The 26,150-nt window shown below is 36.9% G+C and overlaps 2 protein-coding genes and 1 long non-coding RNA gene across 3 annotated transcripts; 1 reads left to right on the plus strand and 2 right to left on the minus strand.

The window, feature by feature from the left end:
* Positions 1-10,952: 10,952 nt before the first annotated feature.
* On the plus strand, positions 10,953-12,898 carry LOC104215163 (transcription factor MYB20-like). The gene is made up of 3 exons (XM_009764911.2): positions 10,953-11,238; positions 11,854-11,983; positions 12,124-12,898. Exons 1-3 carry the CDS (start codon positions 11,106-11,108, stop codon positions 12,656-12,658), a joined length of 798 nt encoding a protein of 265 aa, XP_009763213.1. The 5' UTR covers positions 10,953-11,105; the 3' UTR covers positions 12,659-12,898.
* Positions 12,899-20,793: 7,895 nt separating this feature from the next.
* On the minus strand, positions 20,794-22,668 carry LOC138886289 (uncharacterized). Its single transcript, XR_011404940.1, has 3 exons — positions 22,318-22,668; positions 21,905-21,961; positions 20,794-21,055 (listed from the first exon to the last, which is right to left on the minus strand). It is a non-coding gene; the product is annotated as an uncharacterized lncRNA (long non-coding RNA).
* Positions 22,669-23,201: 533 nt separating this feature from the next.
* LOC138886472 (uncharacterized) lies at positions 23,202-23,651 on the minus strand. Its single transcript, XM_070167583.1, has one exon. The coding sequence runs from the start codon at positions 23,649-23,651 to the stop codon at positions 23,202-23,204; it is 450 nt and encodes a 149-aa protein (XP_070023684.1).
* Positions 23,652-26,150: the final 2,499 nt, after the last annotated feature.

Genomic DNA, 26,150 nt, shown 5'->3' on the forward strand with positions numbered 1-26,150 from the left:
GGAGTCTCAACCAGTAAGCACATCCCCGGAGGTGAGAAGAGAAGGGTTTCGGCACAGTTTATATACAGTTCAGATAATATCAAAGCGGTAAAGCATTTAGCACATTTAGCATGAAACATGTAAGGAGATCAGATAAAGCCAACACAACATTTAATAAGATTTTCTCGGAATGCCATAAAATCAATATACCTTTCAGATAAACTTTATCAAATACGTATTTTTTTGACCCATGAACAGAAGGTATAATAATAATTCACATGGGGAATCAAGAATATAGACACCCCTAGTATTTCTATGGATAAAGTCATTTATGAAAGTTGTGTATTTTGTTCATTTCATTGTATTATTTGGATCGTGCCAAAAAGAAAGAAGTGATAGCCTTAACATACTTGGAGTAGGGAAAAATCCGCATGATATTCTTGAGAAAGATTACACTGTACTCCCTTAGAATCATAAAATCCCGTTGCTATTATGCTAAGAAGTCTAGTATGAATTCTTGTCGAATCAAATCACGTTACTATGAAGATAGATGTATCTATCTTTTGAATTTAGTCCTAATCTTGTATAATCTTTCTTCGTTGAAGCTCACCCCTCACTTTTGAAGATGATTTCATATAACTCACTATTTTGGAGATTTTCACCGTCCCTTTCTTTTAAATTTTAATCTATATCCCTCAAATGAATTAGGGAGGTAGATTTTTAACCTTGAGAGTGGGCCCCACTTTAGGGATTACTTAGCCACAAATTCTCCTAAAATATGCCACTAGTAACCTAAGATCAATAGTCACCAATTAATTATTGAGCCTTATTTTACTTGCTGCCATGTGGGTTTAAGAGTTTATCCCATAATACCTTAATTAGTTTACCAATTTCTTAATTAACTTGGTAATTCCCCACTAATCCAATAATTAATTAATTAGTCACATAATTAATAATTATCTCAACTTACTTAAAATATAACTAACTTTTAACATACCTTGTACGCCTTACTATCATGATCATGTAGTACCTTGTATGACACTAGTCCATAAATATCGGGTATTATCGCTCGGACCGTATTTTACCCCAAATTAACAACCTTCAATAAAACTCTTTTTTTTTATTCGTTTACCCTTTATCTTTCATAGCACTTACTTATTGCTTGTTATGAATAGCATAATACTTATAATCCAAAAATAATCTCATTCCCAAGCTTACGTCGATTAACTTACGACGAAACTTTAACGTACAAAAACATGCAGGCTGTAACATCTCATTTTCGAGCTCTCATCAATTTATTTATGGTGTACTTTCACGTATGAAAATATGGGGTGTAACATTTTAATACTGAAAAGAACATAAAACTTTTCTCCGAAAATTTAAAAATAACTCTCCCCAATGTTGCTATCCTACATGTCAACCTTTGCATCTCTTTTTTGCTCGTCCATATATCCGGTATCTCTTCGATGGATTTAGTCTGCGTTGGATTTACTTGAATTCCTCTATTAGAAACAAGGAAACCTAAAAATTTACCTGAAGACACACCAAATGCACACTTCTCGGAATTTAACTTCATATTGAATTTTCGGAGAATCTGAAACGTATCTAATAGATGTTGGATATGATCCCCCGCCTGTTGTGACTTGACTAGCATATCGTCGATATAAACCTCCATGATTTTTTCTAGATGTTCTTGAAACATCTTCGTTACAAACCTTTGTTACATGGCTCCAGCATTTTTTAGGCCGAAAGGCATAACTTTATAACAGTAAGTCCCCCTGTCTGTAATAAAGGAAGTTTTTTCCTCATCTGAAGGATCCATTTTTATTTGATTATATCCTGAATAGGCATCTAAAAGACTCAACAATTCATGTCCTGTAGTAGCATCAATTAGTTTATATATGTGTGGCAATGGAAAAAAATCTTTAGGGCAAGCTTTATTCAAGTCAGTGTAGTCTACACAAACTCGTCACTTACCATTCTTTTTGGGTACCACTACAGTATTAGCTAGCCAATTAGGATATTTTACCTCACGAATAGACCCGATTTTTAAAAGCTTTTGTACATCATCTTTGTCACAACTCCTTTTTCACTACACCCCGCAAGGACGTAAAAGAGTTTTTCCACTTAAAGGACAATCGGAACGGGATTTAATTATTATTATTCAGAGTCGCCACCTAGGAGATTAAGGGTGTCCCATGTCACCAGTTTTGATCCCGAACCGAGGAAAAATATGACTCTGTTACATTCTGCGAACCAAAAATCCGAGTAAGGAATTTTGTTAATCCGGGAGAAGGTATTAGGCATTCCCGAGTTCCGTGGTTCTAGCACGGCTGCTTAACTGTAGCATTTAATTTTATCTGATTTTAATACATGCTAGCTTATGTGCCTTTTATTTGTAAACCACTTTTTATCATCGTTTATTTTAAAGAAATTGCGACGTCGTGAAAATGCGCTTCGAACCACGTCGCAATCAATGCACCCATGGTAGTCAGCACATTTTGACTTCGTCGAGACTTGGATTTGGGTCGCACCAATGCACACCCGAGTTTAAGGAAGTAAATTTTAATCAAATCGCGTCTAAAGAGTTTAACGCAATATTATTTTGGGGAAGGCCATGAAATTCACTAAACGACCCTCCCGAATTCTAAGTATTTTAATAACCACTTATTGAGGGCCCCGCATTTGTAATTTTATTCGGCGAGGCTTGTCTCATCATTTTTGTTAAAAGGCCAACCTAAAAAGTGACTATAATTTTCTATTTTTGGTTCTGTCTCTAAAAGAAAAAGAAAATCCTAATTGATTATTATCCAAACTCGGGCTTCGAATTCAAACCCGGATCCAAATATCCAAAATAGAAGGAATGGACAACCGGCCTTGGGCCTCAAAGGGCCCAGCACAATTGAGACGAAGACTCTTGTGAATGCAGACGTTGGGCCTGGAATGGCCCATAGCAGTTGAGCTTGCAAAGGTCTGGGGATCGATCCCTTGGATTGACAGACCACCAATTTGGAATCATCTCTTAATTAAATCCATACTACATACCCCCAGTGAACTAACAGGCTATTACACTACGAATGACGAAATGTAGGCAACCATTTAACTATTCCACTATTGAGTCAACTTGAGCATTATTAAAATGATAAGTTAAGCCAAATGTAATCTTGAACTTATCATACTGATTCAAATCATGTCACTAAGGTACTAAAACTCACAAACTAGTCATTAACAAACACGTGTTAAAATTAACAATTGCAACAAAGACATTGTTTAAAAATACTATTGTTTCGATGCTCATTTTTATTTTTTCTGTAACCCATAATATACTATACTAACAGCATTCATTCTAAAACTAAAGTTAACCATCATGATGACTTAGTTACAATACGCCATATCTATATGCCATATATCAACTATACAGTTATACGGCCCAGTTAGATGTCTAGAATATACAATTCAATTAATACAACTGTGAATATCAAACAGATGTGGAAATATCTAAACTTAATCCGTTTTTGTATTGCAATTCCAGGACAACCATGAACTTCAATTGTATTCCATGTTCAAATTACATCAACACAGGCTGAGAACGTGTACTTGAGATTTGAAAGGAAACAGAAGAAGAATAGATCAGAAGCTGCAATGTGACAGTGTAGTTCAGGAGCAAATTCAGCAATCCAAACAGAGGAATCAACAACCCAGCAACTCAGAATCCAAAATTTTGACTCAACACTGAATTTTTAAACAGCCAGAACACCCCACTCGAAAACTCAACAAATGGAACCAAAACAGACTGACTGAAACCCCAATATTACTTGAAACAACCAGAAATTTCTCTGAATACTCAAATCACCAGAAAAGGAACTGAGATTTGTAACTCAGCTACTAAAACTAGAAAATCAATTTCATAGTTGAATGAAACAGTACATGTTTTTGAATTTTTATGAATCTATTTGCTTCTTTTTTTTTTGGTTTTTGAATTTCTAACTTCTACTTTGAATCTGGAACTAGAAAGGAAAATTTTCTGGAAGCTAAACTAGCTATGAAATAGTGAATTTTTTTGGCTTCCCCCTAAAAAAAGAGACCCCTCCTCAAGGCATTTGATGCCCTTTTATAGGTGACAAAAGAGGGTAAATCAGATTTTAGGTTTTCTTTTTTAGTCCCTCCCTTATTTCCGTTTAGTTCCTCTATTCTTGACTTGCTAAACAAGTAAATGCATCACAATTACTGAAATCTACACTTGTACCCCATTCTAGAAGGTCCTATACCCATTAAAATTCCTAAACTAACATTTCCCTACTTTGAAAATTACTATTCTTAAAGAAACTACCCTTATTCCCTCCCTGAAATTACTACCCAAACAAGCTAAGCTTCAAGCCCCTAACTAACTGACTCAAACCCTCTGTTAACCCTAAACGGACCAATTATAGTTTCCCAAAGAATCCAAATCAGCCTTAATCAGACCAAAATAAATTAAACTATTAGAACTAGCTAGACGACTAATCCACTGAAGCCAAACATGAACTAATTATTATTTAACTAAAAGAAAAACAGAAACTAATTCAAGCAAAACTTAACTTAATTAACAAATTATAAATCGAACTAGTATCAGGAATTGGAACATATTCAAACAAACAACTAGACTTAATCAAATCGGGATACAAGATTAGAGCAATATTGACAAAAATTAAAACGTAAATTAACTAGACATTTAAACAAGGAATTCACACATGCAGAAAATCAGAAAAGGAAAGAGAAATTTAAGATGAAAGAAAAATACCAATATGAACTCACTGACCACGAAGAGCTCCGGCCAGTGATTTTTCCACATCCCCGAAATTTCTGACCCTTAACATCCCTAACCATGTGTTTTCATAAGAAAACACCTGGTTAGGGTTGTTAGGGTCCGAAATCATGGAGATCCTGCCTTAGGTTTTTGGTCAGAAACACTCGATCTGAGATTCGAGCTTTTCCAGACAGATTCGAGATACAAGGCCACGGGGGTTGGGGTAGAGGAAGCCCAGGCGGTCACAGGGTGTTAGTTTGGGGTTATTTGGGGTAGGTCTCGTCGTGGCCGGAGAATCTTTCATCGAAGATCCGAGGAGATAGGGAAAGATTCGAGGGAGATGACCATGAGGGTTGGGAAGAGGAGGGGAAGGAGAATTTACGGGGAAATTTTGGTGGTCAACGGCATAGGTCGTGTTCGCCAGCGGGGGGGTCCGGCGGGGCTTAGAGAGAGTACGAGAAAGAAGCTGTCTGTCTCTAGGGTTTGTCCTGGCTTTAGACATTTATAAGGGGATAGGGAAATGATTGTGGACCGTAGGATTATGATGAACGGACGGCTCAGATCAAATAGGGAAGGGAAACGACGCCGTTTGGATTTCTTGAAGATCCGGACCTGGTAAGTTGGATTGGGCTCGGGGCGTGGGAAGGAAGAACAATGTTGGGCCCGGGTGAAATGAATTGGGCAGCCCTTTCTCTATTTTTTTTTCATTTGTTTCTTTTATCTATTTTTTGTATATTTTTTCTGATTTTGTAAAATTGCAACAATTAAAACTAAAGTCCTAATATCTCACTAATTGATTTCTAAAATTATTTTAAAAACTATTTCGGGACGAATTCACAATTAAACCATTAAAATGCAAAAGTGAACTATTTTTGTTATTTTCTTCATATTTTGTTCTAAAACAAATTAACCTCTAATTAATACTAAATATGGAATTAAATCCTAAACGCAAATGCATATTTTTGTATTTTTCATAAGAATTAGAATGCACATATAAATGCAACAATTAGCAGAAAATGACACCAAAATTCACAAAGACTATAAAATAATAAAGAAATTGTTTTGTTTGAATTTCTGGGAATAATTTGCTTTGGGCAAAAATCACGTGCTCACAATCTTGAATCACCTGGTTTTTGAAGGATCCTTGCTTCCTTTTCTTCTGTTTGATAAGTGGATACGTTGGATCTTCATTCAGCTTATGGGTCATCTCCTCCGGTGGTATATCTGTCATATCTGAATGCAACCAAGCAAAACAGTCTGAGTTAGCTTTTAAGAATTCAATTAACTTACCTTTTTATCTCTGGGCTCTGGTTGGTGCTGATGTATACTTTTATGTCTGGCCAATGTATAAACAGCATCACCTCTTCTAGTTCCTCAATTGTTGTTTTGATGTTTTCATTCTCTTCTGGCTCTTGAATAGTATCAGGCCTTGAGTCTACATCTGTTTGTTCATATGCAGTTGAGGTTTGTGTTGCTAAATCCTCAACTGAATTCTATAATTGCTATTTTTCATCTGCAACGTCATTTTTTACTCTTGAATCTGCCACTGAGTTAATGCTTCAAAAAGCCTGTTGATCACTGGATTTGTCTTATTCCCCATTGCAAAGGGAACTTGATAACCTGATGTAAGGTAGATGGAACAACATCCATCTCATGAATCCAAGGTCTGCCAAGGATCATATTGTACGTCATGTCCATATTTATTACTTGAAATTTTATATCTTTGACTACTCTTTCTGCAAATGTGGTGAGCATTATCTCCCCTTTTGTAACAACGCTTGAATTGTCAAATCTAGATAAAGTACGTGCTTTGGGTACCAACTTGCCATCGGCTTGCATCTCACTTACCACTCTTGAAAGGATGATATTTACAGAGCTACCTGGATCAATCAAAACTCGTTTCACACATTGTGTGGGATTATCACGCCATCTGCGTCTGCATCATCAAATGTGATACCGTCTTCTTCCAAAACTTGGCGAACTCGCTTTCCTTGGGTAACACTGACTTTTGACATCTTTTTTGCAGTCGTATATGTCACACTGTTGACTTCCTCGCCTCTGGTTATCACGTTAACCGTTTTTTCGGAGACGGAGGTTTTGGCGGCTCTTGTATATTCTTCATATATGCTTACTTACCCTTCTCACTGAACAAATCGGTTAAATAGCCTTGTTTTAATAAGTGCTCTACTTCACCTTGTAGCAATCTGTAATCTGTCATTTTATGACCGCGATCATTATGAAACTCGCACCAGAAATTTAGGTTTCTTCGGTTGGGGTTCGATCTCATTTCTTTTGGCCACTGCACCTTATCTCCCATGCTTCTTAAAACAAATACCAACTCAGATAAGCTAACGTTGAAACTATAAACACCAATCTTTGCTTTTGTGCTTCTGTCGCTATCCCGTGTGTCTCGTTCCTTCCCAAACTTGGATGACGAACCTGCGTCTCTGTCCCTTGATCTGGAACCGTACCTCAGGTTCTCCTATTTAGATCGTGAATCTCTTCTTGATGGTTCCATGTAAGACTCATACCTATTTTTACCGGACCTTTTTTCGTTTCTGGTCGCCTCAAACTTACTCTTTCATCTCCCCGTGACTGAGTGATAGTGTCTTCTTCAATCCGCAACTTTGTGTTATACCTATTGTAAACATCATTCCAAGTTGTTGCAAGGAATTCTTGTAAACTTTCTTTGAGTCTCCCCATGGCTTCTGAGTTTTTTTCATTTAGGTTGCTTGCAAATTCCATAGCCACCCAATTATCAAGTATATGTGGTAACGTCATTCTTTCACACTGAAATCTATGCTTGAATTTCCTGAGTATCTCCGTATCTCTTTGTTTTATTTTGAAGATGTCTTCCATTCATTTTTCGACTTTTTGAGCTCTCTAGAGTGCTTTTATAAATGAATCTGCAAGCTCAGCAAAAGAATCAATGGAGTTTTTAGGTAAAAGAGAGTACCATGTTAATGCTCCTTTTGTGAGTGTTTCACCAAATTTTTTGACCAGTACTAATTCAACCTCTTGTTTTGTCAGATCGTTGCCTTTCATGCCAGTTGTAAATGCAGTTACATGATCTCGTGGGTCGGTGGTCCCATCATACTTCGGGATATCAGACATCTTAAACTTTTTTGGAATCGGCAAGTGAGCGACACTTGGTTTCCAAGGTTGTTGAGAATATTTATCAATATCCACTCCTTTGATTACGGGTGGAACACCAGGTATCTGCTGCTCTATGCGATCGTTTTTCTCTTTGAGCTGTTTCTGCAAAGTTAGTACGAAACTTTGTAAATCAGAATTAAATGGGATACCTGACCCTCCATCGCGAGATTCACTGGGAGTTCCTCTGCTGCCCGAATTGGCGCGTCCTGAGCGTGGATTCTCTATGGTTGCGGTGTTGTTTGGTGGAGGAGTTGGTGATACAGTTGGTAATCCGCTAACGAAAGCTTGAAGAGCATTGTTCACATATTCTGCAATTAGTTGTTTTGATGCCTCATCAACATTTTGATCGTCCCTTTGTTGATTATTCACATATGATGTTGATCTATCATGTGAATTGTCTCGGGAGTGTCGAGGAAAATTTTGGGGTGAAGGGATTAGGGTGGCATTCTCTTGTTGATTCTGCTGGTTTAGCTGATCTTGCTAGTTTTGTTGGTTTTTGTCGTTGGTCGACTTGATTTTTTGACAAAAAAATGAATTTGGAAAGTGAACAGATTATTAGAGTCTCGGCAAAGGAACCAATTTGTTTAACCAAAAAATAGGTATTTCGGTCAAAGCCTATTTTTAGAAGTACTCGGACTACTGATAATCAAGAAATTCAATATTCTCACAGTGATAAAAAAGCAAATCAGAATAAGAAATAACAAAGTATTCAATAGAAAGCAAAAGAAAATAATTATATTCCAATAATAATCAGAACATGTTTGTACAAATGATATCTCTTTCCCTTAAATAGGAGTCTGTAAGTACAACGTCTTTCCCTTTTTATGACTGAGTCATTATGAGCATTAATGAGATATTATAATAGCTGTTTATGAAGATTCTGTAACGCTTGAGACCATTCACACTCATTAATTGATGATTCATGAACCTTTCCTCTTTATTGTCTTGATTCATTTCGCCGGTGCCTCTTCATGTAATCATTTAAACTTGAGTGGCCGTACACTTTCTTCTCGTGGGTGATTTGCCCATGTCCATTGTGACCCGTGCCTCTTTTAATGTACCTTTCCAGTTGTCGCTTTCTTAATGATCCACATGTCTTGTCATATCAACCACTCATATAAATCCACGTGTAATATTTATTTTTACCAATACAACAACCAATTTCTAAAACATAATCGAACTCGCTCGAAGCCTCAAATCACATCAAATAACACAAAAATCACAAATCGTACATCGATTCAAGTCTAATGAACTTCCAACTTCTAAAACTAATGTTGAATCATATCAAACCAAATCTGAATGACCTCAAACTTTGCACACAAGTCATAAATGACAAATGGACCTACTCCAATTCCCGGAACTAAAATCTGAACTTGATATCAACAGAGTCAACTCTCGGTCGAATCCCTCAACCTTGCAAACCTTCAACTTTCTAACTTTTGCCAAAATGCAACAAATCAACCTACGGACCTCCAAATCCGCGCATACGCCTAAGTCCAAAATCACCATACGAAGCTATAGGAACCATCAAAACTCCATTCCGGAGTCGTCTACAAAAGTCAAACTCCGATCAACTCTTCCAACTTACGCTTCCAACTTTGAGACTAAATGTCCAATTCACTCCAAAACACCCCAGTACCAAACCAACCACCCCAGTAACTTACATAACCAAAAATGAACATAGAAGAAGCAATAAATAGGTGAATGAGGCTACAATATACAAAACGATCGGCCGGATCATTACATTATATTAGGCAATTTAAGGGAACAAGAAACTCCACATTATAAAAGATTCCTTAGTTACGTTGTCTAAGTTCTAATTTGAACTTTGAACCAGCGAGAATTGTCACTGGTGCTTATCGTATTTGGGAAGGCATATTCACTTCGACCTTACATGTCATGTTTGATTTGTTTATTTTTGAGAGTCAAGGATTCAAGTTCATAAAATATTTAACAGACCATAATAAATTCCTAACTAACAAAAGCACTAAACATAATAATTGCAATGATTATATGGTGTATCTTCTGTATCTTACCTTTAGTACGAGTCCGTTGAATTATACTGGATGGACGGGAAAAGGAGTTGGCCTCAACGACAAAACTAGCCAGCTTTTAAGGGACCAGGGGCATCTCATCAATTTGAGTATTAAAATAAAAGATACTTTAGTAAAGAAAAAACTTTAGCAATTAATATATAAGCCTAGAAATTTCTAAATATGAAATCGGACTGACCTACACCTGTTGATATTATGGTAGCTCTCTTTCCCTTGATTAGGGTTTATTTGGTTTGAGGTAAAAGAAAATGACTACCGGAAATAGTCTTTCTGTCTTTTTAAAAGCAGGGATAAGGTCAACGTACACTTTACCCTCCATAGATCCACTTATGGGACTACACTGAGTTTTTTTATTATTGTTGTTGTTGTTGTTAGATATAAAAAAATGCAAAATCCCTATAAAATTTTATATTTACGTATAGGATGTTTGATTTTCGGTATACAGCTCTGTATAACTAATATAATCTCTGGTGGTATGGCTAATACATCATTTGATTTTCGATGCTAAACTCCGCTTAAGTTATGCCAAATTTAATTCCAAAAACCAAACAATTTATTACCAATTAATTTTGATATAACTTATACAAGAATAATGTATTATTTTGTACGAAATAAAACATACATAGGATAAAATTGCATTAATACTATATGGATAAGAGTATTTAAAGACAAAATGCCTTAAATTAGATAATCCCTACATAACAATTTATGTATTCTTGTTCATCGTATAATTAAACAAGCACAATCGACCCCTTAGAGTTTTAAAGGAAAAAGCACAAAGAGAAGATGACTTTTGTCAATTGTTTTTTAATATAAATGATTAGCTAAGAAGCTGCCATGGCAATGTTGAAAGTGATGGTGGCTGTCCACTTTTTATTAATTATATATAAACACATCCTCCATGCGCATACCTTTACAATTTTTATTCCCCATTCAATCATGCATTAAGCAAGAATATCTCTTTTGTTATATGTCCCTCGCTTATCTGTTGGTATCTTTTATTTGTTTCGAATATAAATTCCTTTTCTTGAAACAAACGATTGTAATAATTATTAGTACCTATATATGTTGGCTTCTTCTTCTGTTTACTAGTTTCATCTCCAGTTTTGAAATAGACTTAAGAGTTGAAAATGGGAAGGCAGCCTTGTTGTGATAGAGTTGGATTGAAGAGAGGTCCATGGACTATTGAAGAAGACCATAAGCTCGTCCATTTTATTCTCAACAATGGCATCCAATGTTGGCGAACCATTCCCAAGCTTGCAGGTTTTCTATATATTTCTACTCTCTCTATATATGTCCCCATTTTGTTATATCCTTTGTTTCGGTTTTCTGTTTGCATTTCTTGGTGTTAGTTCCGTTAGTATTTTCGATTCGGTGTCAGATTTGGTTTGCTTGTTATTACCCTTCCATTTATCTTTCCTGAGCCGAGGGTGTACTGGAAACAACCTCTCTGCTTTCTTAAAGGTAAAGGTAAGTACTGCGTACACTCTACCCTCCCTAAACTCCACTTGTGGGACTACACTGAGTTTGTTGTTGTTGTTGTATATATGTCCCTATATTTGTAAGAGTACAACTATTATACACAATTAGGGTAATTTGATCAGCATAGTCAAATTTTTTTTTTTTGTATAAGCTATTAAAGATAGTACACTTGTAGTTGAGTACTTAATAGTGTTTTCTACGGGCTCCTCGCGTGTCAGTCAAACTATTTTCTTGAGCCAAGCACATAGTAATTCTATTAGACAAGCTATACTTGAACCCAAGGCCTCTATCAACATATTGAACTGCGTGACCATCTCATCTAAAAGTTTAAACGGTTAGACGGTAAACATTTTTAATTACTTAATTATATCCTACATGTCATGAAATGTGTGGTAGGTTTGCAAAGATGCGGAAAGAGTTGCAGATTGAGATGGATTAATTATTTGAGACCTGATCTCAAAAGAGGGGCACTATCTGAAGCTGAAGAAGATCAGATTATTGAGCTTCATGCTCGTTTTGGTAACAGGTCTTTATTAATTTTTCAATAATACCTTTGTTCTTTTAACCATTCAATATTCAAAATTCACTAGCACGAGCTGCACGACTAACCTTTTTTTTTTTTTTAATTCTTCTTATTTAACCCTTTAAATATTTTTTTTTTTGCAGGTGGTCTAAGATAGCATCACATTTTCCAGGGAGGACAGACAATGAAATCAAGAACCATTGGAATACTCGAATTAAGAAGAAATTAAAGCAAGTGGGAATAGACCCTTTAACTCACAAGCCAATTGACCAAGAAAAATACCAACAAGAACCAGATGATACAATCATGGAACTTAACTTACCAAATCATTATAAAACAGAGACATATGATAAAAGCAATGAAGCAGAGAATTGTACTGAAAATGCTACTGATTTTTCAGTGTCAAACAATGCATACCACAATATGTTGAGTGAAAATTTTGATGTGGATTTATGGAACAAAAGTTGTAAAACTATGTCTAATTGTTACAGCCCTACACTTTCTTTAGAAGCTGAAGAATCCATCAAATTTTCAACAGTATCAGCTGTTACTGAATCCTCAAGTAACATTGCACCTGCAGAAGAACAAGATTCTCTACAACAATGGATGGATTCAATTTTCTCATGTGCTGTCAATCAACTCGAAGAAGACCTTTTTTTCTTGAGAAAATACAATTAATAATTGTACAACTTTTCTTTCTCCCTCCTTGTTCTTCATTTTTCTTACTAATAGGATTGTTCTCCAAGAATGAAAAAGGAAAATTTTTTAGAGGGAGGCAAGTTTCCTCTTGTGTTATTACAATTTCTTTATGCTTCTTAGTCATTAAAAATTTGAACATGTTATTTTATCTAGTAATTTAATTTCTTTTTTTAGACAATAGGGAATATATATTATAAAAACTACGGATATTGTTTGTTACATCACCAGAGATACTATATGTCCTAAGGAAATTAATATTGCCCAAGTTGGCAAGCTTACAACATACTTCAGTACTTAGTTTTTTAACAAAATAAACATAGCCAACCCTATATGTTTCCAGCTTATTTATTACATAAGAATACGGCCTGTCTAGTAGTAGATGCTTCTTCGGAAGATTGAGAGCTTCCTTAGCCAGCTTATGGGCTACTTTGTTTCTTTCTCTAAAGTTATGTTGGATTGATGATTGCTTCAGCTTCAGCTCGAGCACTAACCGCCTGCAAAAGCAAACAATCATGTCATGAGATTCACATCTATATTAAAAAGCTTTGATTACCTTTGTTGCATCTGTTCTATGACCAATGGAGTAAATCCCTTGGTCATTGCTATGTTAAGGCCTTCTTTGAGCACTTCTAGCTCTGTTTGTAGGGATGATATGGCTGGGTAGTGATGTTTAAAACCTGCTATCCAGTGACCACTACTGTTCTTGAATACTCCATCTAATCCCCCTAAATATTCTTTTTTTCTAAAGGCATCATCGATATTGAGCTTATAAAAACCTTTGTGGGGTTTGTGCCATGCAACATTGATTGCATGGGTTTGAACAGTAGTTAGTTCTTTTTGCGTTAGTAGCTTGTACTCGACCGCTAACGCAGTAGAGTTCTTAATAATGAAATTTTAAGTGGTGTTATCATCATTATTTTTATTACGGTTGAGCCAAATGCTCCATAGAACAAAAAGGTATAAATCTACCCATGAAAGGTAGTTAGGTCCTTTATATTAGTGAGCCAGTGTGAAGTGTTATGATGAGGAGGGATCTTATAACCTATCATATCCTAGAATTGGAGAACTACATCACATCTAATAAAACTGTGGTCGACAGATTCATTCTCTTTTTTGCAAACATGACAAATGGGGTCTATATTAATCCTATATAGTGAAGGTAGGATCGACTGAGAAGTTTATTGTGAAGACATTTTCGCAGAAAAAACTTAATCTTATTGGGGCAGCGAAGATCCCATATCCAGCTAAAATCAGTGTTATTTTTTCATTGGAGCTAACTAGCTTATAGCAACTTTTCGAAGAAAATTTACTATCTCCTGTTAGGGCCCAAGTCAGGGTGTCTTTGATGCAATCCCTATGGTATATGGATAGGATACTATTTCTTATGGGTTGAGATAATTCGAATGAGATTTTTCCCAGATCCCATTTGTTATTGACCAAACTATCACTAATGGTCAGGCTACTATTCATCTTTGTGATAGGACCTTCAACGATTAGTCTAAAATTTGGAGATTTGGGAATCCAGCTTGAGTGCCAAATGTTTATAGTCGAGTAAGTGCTTGGAATCCATTTGATCCCCTTGTTAAATATATCCCAACCCTTGACTATGCTTTTCCATATGAAAGAGGAGTTTTTAAAGTTATTTGTCGAGCTATAAATTGAAGAGAGGATTATGGCCCAAGGTTTATTAGTGTTGTGAATTAATCTCCAAGTAAGATTAGCCAAATTTACTAGATTTTTATCTTTAGCTACATGGATACCAAGACCTCCATTTTTCTTGTCGTTAGTAACAGTTTTCCAATTAATGAGGTGAATTTTTTTGAAGGTATTGGTCGAACCCCATAAGAAGTTTATTTGAATCTTGTCAATATATTTGAGAATTTTTGTAGGAAGGTAATTGTATTATATGATATGATTGGGCATACTATTTAGAGAGGAAGTGTCCAGTGTAGTTCCACCCGCCATATTGAGAAAATTTGATTTCCACGAAGCTAACTTCCTAATCATGTTATCTAGGATGAATTGGTAGTCAGATGGTTTTGGTTTGGTGTTAGTGATCGGAATCCCAGACATTTTCCAAAGTTGTTGCTAATTTTAATGTTAAAATGTTTAGCTAGGGCTTTTGAGGTGGTGTTGGAGCAGTTTTTTGAAACGATGATTTTGGAATTTGTGTAATCTATTTTCTGCCCTGATATTGAGCAAAAATTCTTGAGGCAGGTAAGAATAGTAGTTGGGGATTTTTTGTCAATGTTCCACATTAAAGTAAGATCATCCACATAGAATAGATGGGATAAGAAGCATTAATTTTTTCCCCATTCTAATTAGAGTCCAAGTTCTAATATCAACATTATAAATTATTTGGGTGGATAGCATTTCCATACAGGGTATCAATATGTAGGGTGACAAGGGATCCCCTTGTCTAATACCTCTACTTGGATAAAAGAATTGACTTCTACTACCATTCACTAGTACATAGATTTTGCTAGTAGTGATGCAATTCATGACGAGTTTGGAGATCTTAGGAGGAAATATCAAGTGGCGGAGAGTTCTATAGATAAAAGACCATTCCAAACGATCAAAAGCCTTTTCAAGATCTATTTTCAGGACCATATTAGCTTTTGATCCTAATTGTTTATGCATTTTTATTATAAATTCCTCAATGATTATAGCATTGTTACTAACTCGTATGAAACTAAATTGGTAAGGGCTGTAATTGTTACTATGATTTTAATCTATTAGAAATGATCTTTGTAACCACTTTATAGATGGTGTTACATATTGGCCAAAATTTTTTAAGGTTGTTAGCATTTGAATTTTTTTTTGTATAAAACAAAGGTAGGTATCATTGATACCTGTTGGGAGAGTGCCTGATTCAAAAGCTTGTAGGCAAAGATTTGTTACATAAGAGTTGATTATATGCCATTACTTCTAAAAGAAACTAGGTGGAGTTAGCCCATGCCAGCACGGGCCCAATATGATAAAAGTTGAAATTATTATTTTTTTTAACTTTATTTGACATGAAGTGACAGGAAAGGTGATCTGACGCATATAAAGGATCACTAAATATGGACAATATCACTGGATATTAGTTAGATATAATTTGGAACAATTATCCACTCTCGGATATTGTATGATCACCAAATGACACATTTTACATCTATGAGAGCGCAACTACAATACTGAAATGATAGTTTTCTTCCATTATAATCAGCCACAATAGTAAAAGAGGTAGATTAGACTTGTTCAAAGTTTAGGGAGTTTTATTGTTTCATAGGCAAAAACAGAAGGAACAAAATCAATAAAGAGAGTTATAAGAAACTCAGAGAAAAAAAAAGATGTTAATGGACAACAACAACAACAGTGAAAATGCAGTCTTATGTCCTCCTGCAATGATGATGATGCCTCCTCCTCCTATAACTAATAATAATGCAGAAAGCAGCAATAATATTGGTGGCAACAACAACAACAACATCTTGTTGGACTTGCTCAAAGTTTAGGCTTGATGATCTTGACAGTCTTGCACTGAACATGTTACCTTTAATGTTTATGGGAAGCTTCCTCTCCTCAGTCTTGCACTGAACATGTTACGTTTAATGTTTATGGGAAGCTTCCTCTCCTCATCATTCTTTCTCTTCTATGCTTGACGCTTTCTCTATCATCACGCAAATCGTTCTTGTCATCCTTCTTTAATTTTGACATGTTCCTCCTTGATAAATAGAAAAGAATAACCGAAGTAAGACAGTCATCAAAGAAAAGAATTTACATGGATAATTATATTCTACAAAAATCACCCAAATTCAAAAAAAAGATGACTTTAAACTAATACAATACACAATCCACACATGGGATTTGCACTCGGTGAATAAAATCAAATTTGAGTTTCTGGCAAATCTTTTGTATGCGAGCGAAGTTCTTATTCTTCCCATGTTATTATTATATTGTAATCGTCATGTTATGTATTTTCAGTACAATTTTTATCAGCATTATGCTCTTGTGGTTTTAAGGGATCGAAGTGAATGTCTTCCAATATACTTCTATCAGATTCATACTCTTGTGGTCGCAAGGAATCAGTAGTAGCCATGATCAACTCTTCCGTCCACAAGGTCAACAATAGTCATGATCAACTCCTCTATCTAGTTCTATTTTCTGAGGGGAATCCCTCATATCTCAATATAGTTAACTACTCTATAAGATGAGAGTGTTTTTCAATATGTTTAGTTGTATTGTTTAGTTATACTTCTACGCGTACACTGAAGATCTTTCCACATATTTTCTTAGAGACAACAATCGTATGTGTTTCCCTTTCTTTCAAGAGTTTCTTTCTCTCGGAAATCTCCACTTGCTCTTAAAGCTCTCTTTGTTCTTGCTGGGTGTAGCTACAAGTGTGTTCCGCTTTTAACTTTGTCCCAGATCTTCTTCTCTTTTCTCTCTTTTTTTCCTTTCGTAATATTTTTGGGTTGTCTATACTTTTTCTTTTCAGTGTTTTTAGGTGCTTTTTCTGATTCTCTGAATACTTTTTAGTTTTGCAATTTCATGACTGTGGTGTGCTAAATCCGAGTGTGTTAGCGCTATAATTTTACTTGTTCATTTTTGTTACTTGCAGTACTAATTAGCAGCAAATTACCCAAGAAACAGAACCGCATGGTTATACATCCCTTAATGTCACTTAGAGCTCTTACCACAAGAGCATTATTATTTGCAACATCAAGAGTATGACAACAAAAGCATGAGACTTCATAAAAGAATTTAGATTTCATAGTTTCTATAAACTCAACAACCTGAGAAACCTCATCCACAATCTAAGAATAGTGTAAAATAAAAGCTGATAATTTAGCAACTTGCTTCACTATCGGACTCCTTCTAATAAATCATCTCTACACGATGACAGAAGATAAATTTATGGCTTCATGTCAAGAGAAAACAATTATAATGAATGTTCATTCATTTGATCATACTACACATAAAAAAAACAAGATAAATATGGGGTGCAGACTGTTCATTCTGGTCTCAATTTGGACCAGGGAGATTGGTATTTAGACAATCGTTCTAACACCTCATGAATTAAAAGGAGTCGCCTCATTATGATGATGAATATGTAAAGATAAAGTGAAAGTTTCATTTAAAATAGATCTGTACAATTATTTCGATTGATATTTTTCAGTTTTTTTCCATAATTTCCTTAAAGCAACACATTTTTGATCTCCTCCACCTTCAATTCTCCCCTAATAAGAAAAACAAATTAGATCCATTAGATAGCTAATATATAAATTATATAAGTCACCTGGAGTTATATAACAATAGGCGTGGCTAAGAAAGAACGGAAGGAAGATGCGTTGGATGCAGAAATAGTAGCCACATTATCTAATAGATTTAATGACTAAATTGCCCTCAAATCTTAATTAATTTCCACTAAACACACGTGTCGAAACCACTAGCTCTTCTAAAGAAGAGAAAAAAGAAAAATGGCGGGAGCCCACCTGGGCATGGTGATTTAAAAGGTTTAAAGGAGAAAATTGCGTCTCTTATTTCAACAACAACAACCCAGTATAATCCCACTTAGTGGGGTCTGGGGAGGGTAGTGTGTACGTAGACCTTACCCCTACCCTAAGGTAGAGAGACTGTTCCCAAATAGACCTCCGGCATCCTTCCCTCCAACAACTTCCCACCTTGCTCTTGGGGAGACTCGAACTCACAACCTCTCGGAGGGGAATATAATATTATGAAGAGATGAGAGGTCAATAGATTTATGGCTAGGGGGATCAGATTTAATAGATCTCCGATTTGAGTTGTCATGGTTAGTAGTAAAAGCATGGAAGTCGGAGTAAGTGTGATCCATTACTTTAGGAGGATCATCAATCCAATTTTGGTTATCAGAGCCCGATCTTTGGCATCCCAAATAGTTGACAAACAACGAAATCAGTCCAGTGATGACGGAATTTTGAGGGTGGAAGCTCAGCTTCAGGCGTTTATCGAAGAATCGGGAAGAGGATAGATAAAATTGAAGAAAAATAGGAGAAATACGATACGCAAATGGAGGAGCACAAAAAGGATTGAACTAATGTTGATAGATGAATACATCGAGCGGTACGGATTTTTCTCCCAGCAAATGATACAATTCCCCGACCATTGGAGGCCAATCTTCTGTAGCAGGTATTTGAGAGATAATTCTTCCCTAGTCACTCCTAATGCCTCTTTTTCACTTCGTAACACTCCCATATCAGCCCCAGTCCACTCGACTAGCTCTTTAGTGCATGCAATGGTCTCTGCTGGTGCTGGGCCTTCAATGAACCCACCCCTAAACCCTTCTGCAACAGCTTTTAGACCCTTATCGAACCCATATCCAATGTTCACCTAACTTTATTACCCCAATTTACCAGTTCCTATCCCATATCAACTCAACCATTTTGTTCTCAGAGTATGCCTTTTACCTCAGCCCAGGACTACACAAACACCAATAATCCTTGTGCCACTAACCTTTTTCCCATACCTCTCATATATCCCCTATCCTTACCTGTTTGTTCCCCTGTACCGTTTGGGTCAATTCAACCCATGAATGTTGGGTGGTCTCCGTCGAGTCACGGCGTGACAGAACCCCAAGGAGTTTCATTTTCAAAACTTTCCAAAGCTAAATTATCATTCCTAGACTTTGACGAACACAATCCTAGGAGCTGGCTGAGGCGCTGCACTAAGTCTTTTGACTTGTACCAGGTGGAAGATAAGGAGAAAATGACATACATGGCAATCCATTTGAAGGATTATGTTGATAGTTGGTTCGATAGCTATATTATGGACCATGGAGGAAGGGTCTCTTGGGCCCAATTCTGTTTTGATGTGTGTAAGCGATTTGGTAACACACGACCCGTTGAGATAGTGGCTGGATTTAATCATTTGGAAAAAACTACTGATGTTGAGAGCTATAAACGAAAATTTGAGGAATTAAGATGTTTAGTGGTTTTGATTAATCCCATGTTTCAAGAGTCCTATTTTGTTTATTGTTTTGTCGGTGCACTTAAGCCCGATATCTTACCCTTAGTACAAAATGCTAATCCTAAATCATTGATGGAGGCATATAAATGAGCAAGGTTGCATGAAAAAAAATCATTCAACGCCATTTACCAACAAATAACCTCCCAGCTTAATTCCAATATGATGCCCATGACTTTTTCTAATAATCCCAAGCCTGCATTACCCCTGATAAACCCCAGAAACTCCACTGTTGTGAACACCAAAATCTTGCAACAAAGGAACATGACATTAGATATGTTGAGGGAACAGAACATTTGCTTCAAGTGCTATGAAAAATACCACCCTAGGCACCAATGCAAAAATAGAGCTATCAACAACCTGGAGGCAAAGGATTTCGTGGATGCTAATGATAAAATTAAGGAACAGGCCATAGAACCAGAAGCTGAAGCCCACGATCAAGGGGAGGTCAAATTGAATGCTATTATGGGCCATGGAAAGGCCTCGTCTACTATCCGGATTGAAGGGAGAGTTAAAGGGCTAAAAGTGATGGTGTTGATTGACTATGGATCCACACATAGTCTTGTGGAATCCCAAGTGGCAAAATTGGGCTCAACAACTATTGAGGAGCTAAAAAGGCCCTTGAGAGTGAGGGTGGCCAATGGTCAATTCCTATACAGCAGGCAAGTGTGCAACAAGTTTAAGTGAAGGATGCAGCAATTAGATTTCAAATTTCAACTAAGACTACTCAAAGTGGGAGGTTGTGATATCGTCGTAGGGATGGACGGGATAGATTCTATGATGCCTATCCTATTGAGTACTCGGCCTAAATGCATCTCTTTCAACTATGGCACTGAGAGGGTCACATTAATGGGCGTTGAGGATGTTGGCAAAATGGCCCAAATAGATGTTAAGGCTTTTTCCAAGGCAGTACAAAAGGGGCCAATAAAACTTTGTGACTCAAGTATTTTTGGTTGAATCAACTGATGTCACACCCCAACCTTGGGATGTATGGCTGGCACCCGATGTCCGAAGGCCCGAGCGAACCAACCATGAGATATGATCTGAAATATAATAACCTGCAGGCAGAAGAGCCCAACACGACATATATATATATATAAAAAAAAAACTAGGCCAACAAGGCTGTAACAACAGTATAACAGCTATCCAGAAGGTCGATAGGGCGATACGAAAAATATATATATAAAATGACCGCTAGTCTGCAAGCCTCTAAGAGTGTAAGACAATCTCAACAGGGCGGGACAAAGCCCCCGACATGCCCAAAACCACACATATACATCTGTAATAGTACCTATGGACTCAAAGTCAGCAACTCCGAAGAAGTGGAGTGCGAAACCCAACGCTGATCCTGGGGGTCCTACTGAGGAGGCACGCCACTCTGTCTATTCGAACCTGTGGGCATGAACACAGCGCATAAAAATGCGTCAGTACGAAATATGTACTGAATATGTAGGGCGACAAGTGTAACATGAAAAATGTAATTAACAATAGAAGAGACATAGAGATAATTTGAATTCTGAAACTAGCCTCGGTAGGAAACTAAAATTCAACATGGATATAAATGTATGCTCGTGACACCGTCGTTCACTATCGCTACTTATAATATATCACATTATATAATAATAAATCCCTCTGTGGGGCTATAATATCCATAACATACCCGGCCATAATAAAGGCTCGGTAGAATCGTACCCGGCCACGTGGAGCTCGGTAATCCCAACTGATCAGTGGTTACACAATATGTGTCATACCCGGCCGTCTATAGTGCGGCTCGGTAATGAAAGTAAATACATACATGTACTAAATCATGAATTATATAGGTGCAATGCGAAACCAACCTTAAAAGACGTATTCTAAGAAGAGTCGAAGTGGCCTATCATCATTATTCCTCAACTATCATGGTTGTTGCTAAAATATATAATTTTTCAACTACGAGCCAACAAGTACTAAGAACATGAGAGTTATGTATTATGAATACCTTTGAAGTAAGTGTTCCTTATTCATGATTTATATGAATGTCGAAATGAGAACGAGTAAAAAGGCTCTAGTTCTTTTTAAGCAAGGAACAAGGAAATCCGAGAATTCATAGATATCCTCTAGAGTAAGCAATCTATGAGAAAAGATCAGGTCTAAGCATCTTTATAAGCTGAAGGTGAAATAACTCGAATCCGACGAGACAATTCGATAAACGTTTATTCGAATTCTAGTCATGCCGAAAAGTATAGCGAAAGCCCCACATACCTTGTCGATGGGGTTATATACTGTTTCCAAGACCTCAAAAGCCTTAGGAATGATTTCCTACATAATACAAACCATTCAAAATCAAATTCAAGCTCATAGCTTAAATAATTCTTCATTTAGACATTTACGCGAACAACTTGTGGCCATGAATTTGTAGACTCTTTTGTAGATTAATTTCCCCCCAACACACCACCAAATTTTTCTTTACTACATCTCCTCATCAACAGAATTCCATCCATGTCTTCACAGATCAAAACAACACAATAAAACCATATAGAACAGCCCCAACAATCAAGCCATATTAATAGAGGTTTCTTAAGAAAAATCAAGAATATTTCTATAGAGGTTTCAACTATTTCTTAAGAATTCTTATGGTAGAAGTTTACAAAGATCAAAGAGAAGTTAAATCATACCTTACGTGACCAGAATTACTCAAAATTCGAAATTACTTCAAGGCGGAGTCTTGCTATGAAAAGTGAAACACCGAAGAATTCACGATTCCGAAGCTACCATGGTGTTCTCCATCTTGAGGATGACTAAATTGTTGTTATGCTTGGCTAGATGGATGGGAGAAGTTTGAGAGAAAATCCCTAGGTTTTTGGTTCTGTTTTGGAGAGGATAAAACGCAGGGGTTCTGTTTTAAAAATTGACTTAAATAAGGAAATTTTGACTAAACCCGACTAGGCACACTGTTCCCGTAACAGTGTGCACCCCTGTACGAAAATGTTAATATCTCTCTACTCCGAAGTCGTATTAATGAACGGTTTGTTGCGTTGGAAACTAGACTCATAGACCTTCGATTCGGTAGGTAGAACACACCATAACTCCCAGTTTATTGAGAGAAACGCTCATCAACAATTTATCCAAATTCCAGTAAAATTTAAACCCGTAACTTGCGCGCGATCTTTGTCGAATTTTTAATCACAACTCAAATGACTTCCAATCTTAATGTATAACTATCACATCATTAAAATATTTCATAGAAATTATCTTCCTATCGAATTAGCCCATTTACAGCATGATAACGTCGAATACACAAGGTGTAACATTCTCCCCTCCTTAAGAACATTCGTCCTCGAATGTTAACGGTTAACCTAACTTCTGAATTTTTTTTTTAAAAAAATTTCGCCAGAGTTTCCCCTATAAATAGAAATATCCAAAACCTGTCATCAGCCCTAACATACATATCTAAGGCCACACAGGGCTACACATCATAATAATAACATCAACTTGGCCTCACACGACCATTTACTTATACAATAATGATAATAAGAAGGTTAGCCATAACTTAATTACCTCAACTGTCACTGGTTGATATATGTGCAACACCTGCCATATTTGTCTCAAGCATATCGCCTGAAGACTCAAATAAATGGGGGTATCTGGACTTCATGTCCTCCTCGGCCTCCCATGTCATTTCCTCTATATTATTACTCCTCCAAAGTACTTTTACTGAGGCTACCTCTTTAGTCCGTAGCTTACGGATTTGACGGTCAAGAATTGCAACAGGTATTTCTTCATATGACAAGTTCTCAGAAACTTCAATATCCTCGATAGGGCTGATGCAAGAAGGATCACCTAAGAATTTCCGAAGCATGGAAATGTGAAATACCGGATGGATTGCTTCTAATTCTGGTGGCAGGTCAAGTTTGTAGGCTACTCGCCCAATTCTCTGAACAATCTGATATGGCCCAACATATCTAGGGCTGAGTTTTCCTTTCTTACCAAATCTCATTACACCCTTCATAGGCGACACTTTCAAGAATACCCAGTCTCCCATAGCAAATTCCAAGTCTCGACGTCGGTTATCTGAATATGATTTCTGTCGACTTTGAGCTGTACACAACCTTTCCTGGATCAACTTTACCTTTTCTACAGCTTGCTGTACCAATTTAGGTCCTAGCAACTTTGTCTCGCCAACATCAAACCAGCCAATAGGAGATCTGCATTTCCTCCCATATAGTGCCTCATAAGGTGCCATCTGAATACCTGCATGATAACTGTTATTGTAGGCAAACTCAATAAGCGGTAAATGATCTTCCCAACTTCCCATGAAGTCTAAGACACAAGCTCGTAACATATCTTCGAGTGTCTGAATAGTGCGTTCGGCTTGTCCGTCGGTCTGCGGATGAAATGCTGTACTAAGGTTAACAAGAGTACCCAAACCTTCTTGAAAAGACCTCCAGAAATTAGCTGTAAATTGGGCACCTCTGTCAGATATAATAGAAAACGGAACTCCATGTAGCCGAACTATTTCCTTGATATACAGGCTCGCATAGTCTTCAGCTGAATAGGTGGTCCTAACTGGGAGAAAGTGAGCTGATTTCGTCAGCCTATCCACAATGACCCAAATAGAATTGAACTTACGGCGAGAATTGGGCAATCCTGTAATGAAATCCATATTAATCGATTCCCATTTCCAAGCTGGAATCTCAATATTTTGAAGTAGCCCTCCAGGTTTCTGGTGTTCAGCTTTAACCTGCTGGCAGTTAGGACACTGAGCCACAAATGTGGCTATATCTTTCTTCATGCCGTTCCACCAGTATAGCTGACGAAGATCGTGATACATTTTGGTTGAACCAGGATGAACTGAGTACCGAGACTGGTGCATCTCTGTCATAATTTGCTTACGAAGCTCCCCAACATTAGGTACACACCATCGACCTTTATATTTTAGAATTCCATTATCAGATTGGTCGAACAACTGCTTCTTCTGAAAAGGGATACTCTCTTTAATTTTGAGTAACTCCGGATCCTCAAATTGACGCATTTCTACCTCAGCTACCAGTGATGACCCCGCAATATTTTGGACTACTACACCCTGGTCACCTGTATCATGTAGCCGTACACTCAGGTTAGCCAATTGATATATCTCTTTAGTCATTTCTAATTTCCCAGCTTTTACATGCTTCAAGCTGCCCATGGATTTGCGACTCAATGCATCAGCTACCACATTCGCTTTGCCCGGATGGTACAAAATATCCACATCATAGTCCTTCAGCAATTCAAGCCATCTTCTTTGTCTCAAGTTCAAGTCTTTCTGCTTAAATATATATTGTAAACTTTTGTGATCTGTATAGATATCCACATGAACACCATAAAGATAATGACGCCATATTTTCAAGGCAAATATAACGGCTGCTAACTCAATATCGTGAGTCGGATAATTGTATTCGTGCTTCCGCAACTGCCTTGAAGCATATGCAATAACTTTTCCATGCTGCATTAGAACACATCCCAATCCAACCCTGGATGCATCACAATATACCACATAACCTTCAGATCCTTCAGGAAGTGCTAGAACAGGTGCTGATGTTAAGCGTTTCTTCAACTCATAAAAGCTCCTTTCACATGCATCAGACCATTGGAACTTAACGGCTTTGTGTGTCAATTTTGTCATGGGAGCAGCAATAGAAGAGAAGTTCTCAACAAATCTCCGATAATAACCAGCTAAGCCCAAGAAACTACGAACTTCCGTAGGAGTTGTGGGTCTAGGCCAGTTTTGTACTGCTTCAATTTTCTGACCATCTACCTTAATACCTTTATCGGAAACGATATGCCCAAGGAAAACCACTGAATTCAACCAAAATTCACATTTGGAGAATTTAGCATATAATTTCTGATTTTTCAAAGTCTGCAACACCACACGCAAATGATCCTCATGTTCTGCTTCTGATTGAGAATATACCAGAATATCATCAATGAAAACAATTACAAATATATCTAGAAATGGCTTGAAAACCCGATTCATTAAATCCATAAAAGCTGCTGGCGCATTAGTAAGACCGAAAGACATCACAAGAAATTCATAATGGCCATATCTAGTCCGGAAAGCCGTTTTCGGAATATCTCTCTTCTTAACTCGCAATTGGTGATAGCCGGATCGAAGGTCAATCTTTGAGAAATATTTGGCACCTTGCAACTGATCAAACAAATCATCAATTCTGGGTAAAGGGTACTTGTTTTTGATAGTCACTTTGTTGAGCTGGCGATAGTCAATACACATTCTTAACGAACCATCCTTCTTACGAACAAACAATACTGGTGCACCCCAGGGAGATGTGCTGGGCCTGATAAAGCCCTTATTTAGAAGATCCTTCAACTGGGCTTTCAATTCTTTTAACTCAGCAGGAGCCATTCTGTATGGAGGAATAGATATTGGTTGAGTATCTGGAAGCATATCAATAGCAAAGTCGATTTCTCTTTCTGGAGGAAGACCAGGAAGTTCATCAGGAAATACATCAGG

Source organism: Nicotiana sylvestris, chromosome 2 (genome assembly GCF_000393655.2).
Source record: "Nicotiana sylvestris chromosome 2, ASM39365v2, whole genome shotgun sequence".
NCBI classification, from domain to species: Eukaryota; Viridiplantae; Streptophyta; class Magnoliopsida; order Solanales; family Solanaceae; genus Nicotiana; species Nicotiana sylvestris.